Raw genomic sequence first — 4,517 nt, 5'->3', positions numbered from 1 at the left:
TGTCGGAGGGGCAGTACTGAGGGAGTGCCGCACTGTCGGAGGGGCAGTACTGAGGGAGCGCCGCACTGTCGGAGGGGCAGTACTGAGGGAGCGCTGCACTGTCGGAGGGACAGTACTGAGGGAGCGCTGCACTGTCGGAGGTGCTGTCTTTTGGACAAGACCTTAAACCGATGCCCCGTCTGCCCCCTCAGGTGTACGTAAAAGATTCCGTGGCATTATTTCGAAGAAGAGCAGGGGAGTTCTCCCCAGTGTCCTGGGCCCAATATTTATCCCTCAACCAACATCACTAAAAACAGATGATCTGGTCATTATCACATTGCTGTTTGTGGGAGCTTGCTGTGCGCAAATTGGCTGCCGCGTTTCCTGTATTCCAACAGTGACCACGTTTTGAAAAGTACTTCATTGACTGTAAAGCACTTTGGGACATCCGGTGGTCGTAAAAGATGCTATAGAAATGCAAGTCTTTCTGTTACTAGGGTGTGTGTGTGTGTGTGTGTACCCTGATTTGTTTTTCCTTTTGCTGTTGTTTCAGATGGCCGCCTACGTCGCTGCATTCAGCCGCCTTGCCTCTGTGGCCATGGGGACCCTGACGGGGCGGCGGGGCATGGCCCTGTGGTACGGGCTGATGGGCGTGCGGCTGGTGGCCCTCTTCGTGGCTGACCGGCCCTGGGCCAACCTGCGCTCCGACTTCATCTGCAATGGCACGCTGAGCCCCTACTGTTGGGCCGGCTGCTTCAACAGCCACTTCGGCTTCCCCATGGACGTGCTCTGGGACTTCAGCTACGTGGTGGCTGCTCTGCCCATCGTCTGCCTGTACCTGATCGCGCCGCGCATCAAGCCGGCCAAGGGGCCCCCGCTGGAAGTGCCGCCGTCGCCGCCCCCTCCTCCCCTGGCCGAAACCGTCGGGGGGACCAAAGGGCGGGGCTGGCTGGCTTGGACGGCGGTGGTCTGCGCCGTTTCCCTGGTGGCCATCGAGGTGGCCTTCCTGTGGATCCTGGCCCGGGTCCAGTTGCCCCTGGTGGCCCCCCGCTCCATCCTGTGCTTCACGCCGGCCTGCTCCCAGACGGCGGTGGAGTGTGTGCTCTACGCCCGTGCCGAGAAGCTGGCCGCGATGGCTGTGTTGGCCTTCGCCTCGGTCCTCAACATCCTGGTGGGCCTGGTCTACATCGTGGTGGCCGGCCTGGCAGAGTGGTGGCACCGGATGTAAGGCCCCTCGCTCGCTCGCTCTCTCTCTCTCTCTCTCTCTCTCTCTCTGTCCACGCTGTGCTCCCCCCCTCTCCCCGCCCCTTCACCTTGCCGTTCACCCTCATCTTAACCTCGTTCCTCGCCCCCCCCCCCGTCGATCTGGGACACCCAACGGGGCTCCTCGACCAACCGCAGCCAACAACCGCGGGGCCGCGTCCATCATGGCCAACACCGACAACCAATCAGCGACCACCCAATGGGACCTTGGGCTTCACGACCGTCATGGAGGCATCTGAGGTGCCTGGGAAAGACGGGAAAGACTCGACGGTCCTCTTCGGCTTTGAGAGGAGGCTACCCTTCGCCACCGGAGATGAGAAGGGAAAGAAGGTCGGACCAGGGCTCCTGAAGTCCGTTAATATCCTCCTCACCGTTTACCACATTCCTGAGTTTTGTGTTATCTGCAAACTCTGAAATTATGGTCTGTATACCCAAGTTCAGGTCGTCAATATATATCAAGATGGTTACTGAGATTTTTATCAGGGTCTGGGACAGTTTCCTTCATCCTCTGGACCACTTGCACGGGATTTGGACCTCCATTGTGTCTACCTGTCAAGACATTGGTTCAATCATTAGGAGTGGGCGTCGACACTGCAGATAATCAGAAATTCACAGTCAACAATTAAACAACGATTATGGACAACAGATCCCTGAAGGTAGCAGGCCAGGAAGATAAGGTGGTTAAGAAGGCATACGGAATGCTTGCCTTTGTTAGCCATGGCATAGAATACAAGAGCAGGGGGGTTATGCTTCAACTGTATAAAACACTGGTTAGGCCTCAGCTAGAGTACTGCGAGCAGTTCTGGTCACCACATTACAGGAAGGATGTGATTGCACTAGAGAGGGTACAGAGGAGACTTACAGGAAACTCTCGATTTACCGGCACCTAAATAACCGGAAATCTCTGTTAACCGGCAAAATTCAGGAGTAGGTTCGGGTAAGTTTTACTTCATATAAGTGGCCGTTGCTGGATCTGTAGCTGTGTAACCGGGGTTCCTGCACCTGTTGTTGCTAAGCAACAGGGACGCCTGGATCTTGTGGCCGGGGTTCCTGCGCTTGTTGCTAAGCAACAGGGAAGCCTGGATTTGTTGCTGTGTACGGGGCTCTCGTACCTTTTACTATACCTCTCTGTAATCCGGACTTTTTGATAAACCGGCGCCACGCCGGTCCCGTCGGTGCCGGATAATAGAGAGTTTCCTGTACAAGGATGGTGCCGGGAGTAGAGAATCTGAGCTATGAGGAAAGACTGGATAGGCTGGGTCTGTTTTCCTTGGAACAGAGGAGGCTGAGGGGAAACCTTATTGAGGTGTATAAAATTATGAGGGGCCGAGATAAAGTAGATAGAAAGGACCTATTTCCCTTAGCAGAGGGGTCAAAAACCAGGGGGCACAGATTTAAAGTAATCAGGGGAAGGTTTAGAGGGGATTTGAGGGGAAATGTCTTCACCCAGAGGGTTGTGGGGTCTGGAACTCACTGCCTGAAAGGGCGGTCGATGCAGGAACCCTAACCACATTTAAAAAGTACTTGGATGTGCACTTGGGATGCTCTAACCTGCAGGGCTGCGGACCAAGAGCTGGGAAGTGGGATTAGGCCGGATAGCTCCTTGTTGGCCGGCGCGGACACGATGGGCCGAAATGGCCTCCTTCCGTGCTGTAACTTTCTATGATTCTGTGAAATTCTCGGGCTCCACCCAATCCCCTCGCCAGTCCCATCCTACGCCCTCTTCCCCACGCCCCCCCCGCCCCCACTCCCTGCGCCCATAGCCTAGCCTCCACCGACCCCCTCCCTTCCTCCCACAGGCCACAAGGTGTTGAAGGTCCAAGCTTGGCCTGGAGGGGAACGGGGGGGGTTAATCGCTCCCCCTTACTCGCCCGGCCTTGGCCACAGAATTGGTCCCGAGATGACCACGGACATCCTTGCCCCCACCAGGACCTCCCGCCCCTCCCCGCCAACCAGCCTAATACATCCCCGTTTAATCCCCCGCGCCCCCCCCCTTCCCCATTCAACCCCAGATCGACTAACTCAGCACAGGCCGGGGATGGAGCCTGGGCTCGTTAAAGCAGTTTGGGTTCTGGAAAAGTGCGAGCATTATCACCACGACAGTAAGACTGAAACCGCCAAATGTTCCCCACTTCTTGTATCTCCTCCATAGCGAAAACATGAATGTTTGTTATTAACAAGTAACATATAGAGTTGTGCAACTTTAATTGCCCTTCCCCCACCCCCGCCTTAAAGGGGAGAGGTTGTGAAGAAGCTTTCGGTCAAGATGTTCGTATCTAAGCAATCGTACATTCGCTCCGTGTGTTTTTCCGCCTTGTACTAATAAATTTAGGTTGTGTTTGAATTAATAGGCCTGGAGAGTTTATTTGCCCCATGGGTTGTGGCCTTTCTCCTATTGAAAGGGTGTCGCAGGGGTCGGGGTTCAAAGGGCATCGGAATTCAGCCCACACCGAGTGCGAGATCAGGCTAACTCAGCACTAGGCCGGGGATGGAGCCTGGGACTTTCCTGCTGTGCGTGTGTGTGCGAGGATCTGTCCTATTATGTCCGTGTGTAATTGAGACACGGACTGCAGGAGTTGGTTATAACAGGTCTTTACTGAGAGGAGACAAACTGGAACTAACTATGCAAAGTTACTACACAGGCTTATATACAGGGGTGGTCACTACTGGTACTGCAGTATACAGGGGCTGCAGAATATAGTTCCTTCTGCAAAGTACATACACTACAATTCCTGCCCTTTTAGCTAAACAGTACATAACATTCGATTAATAATTAAATAACATATTTACAACTACAGTTGTCATATACATTAGCTGAAGTTAAGCAATTATAAGTTCAGTCTTTGAGGAGGCTTCCTGATTCTGTCTGGATAACGTCTCTTTGGGGTATCAGGTTCTTCTGGCAGAGTTGATTTGGAATCAACGTCGTTGTTGGGTTCGTCTGCTTCCAATATTCCCGATTCTGAGGTAGATGCAATTGGTACTTCGGTTTCATCACCAGGTGTATCGGATCGTGGTGTGGAATTGACGTTTTCCAGTGACTCTAGAATCTGGTCAGCATGGCATCTTACAATGCTCTCTCCAACGTCCATGGTGTACATTAGAGGTCCTTGCCGTGTACAGATCGTTCCTGGCTGCCATTTCTCTATGCGGTAGTCCTGGGCCAAAACTGGTTGACCTATCTTAAAACTCCTGGTCGGCCTTTCATTCATATTCTGAAACTGCCTGTTCTCCACATCTCTTCTGATATTTGGCTTAACCAAATCCAAGTGGCA

General features: G+C 53.5%; 1 protein-coding gene across 1 annotated transcript; it reads left to right on the top strand.

Moving 5' to 3' along the window:
* The first annotated feature begins 502 nt into the window (after positions 1-502).
* Positions 503-3,590, top strand: gjz1 (gap junction protein zeta 1). Its single transcript, XM_085974470.1, has one exon. The coding sequence runs from the start codon at positions 533-535 to the stop codon at positions 1,205-1,207; it is 675 nt and encodes a 224-aa protein (XP_085830596.1). The 5' UTR covers positions 503-532; the 3' UTR covers positions 1,208-3,590.
* Positions 3,591-4,517: the final 927 nt, after the last annotated feature.

This window comes from Somniosus microcephalus, unplaced genomic scaffold (assembly GCF_052327205.1).
Source record: "Somniosus microcephalus isolate GS21.2 unplaced genomic scaffold, FLI_Smic_1.0 unresolved_chr1, whole genome shotgun sequence".
NCBI classification, from domain to species: Eukaryota; Metazoa; Chordata; class Chondrichthyes; order Squaliformes; family Somniosidae; genus Somniosus; species Somniosus microcephalus.
This window is presented reverse-complemented; position numbering and strand designations above follow the sequence as displayed.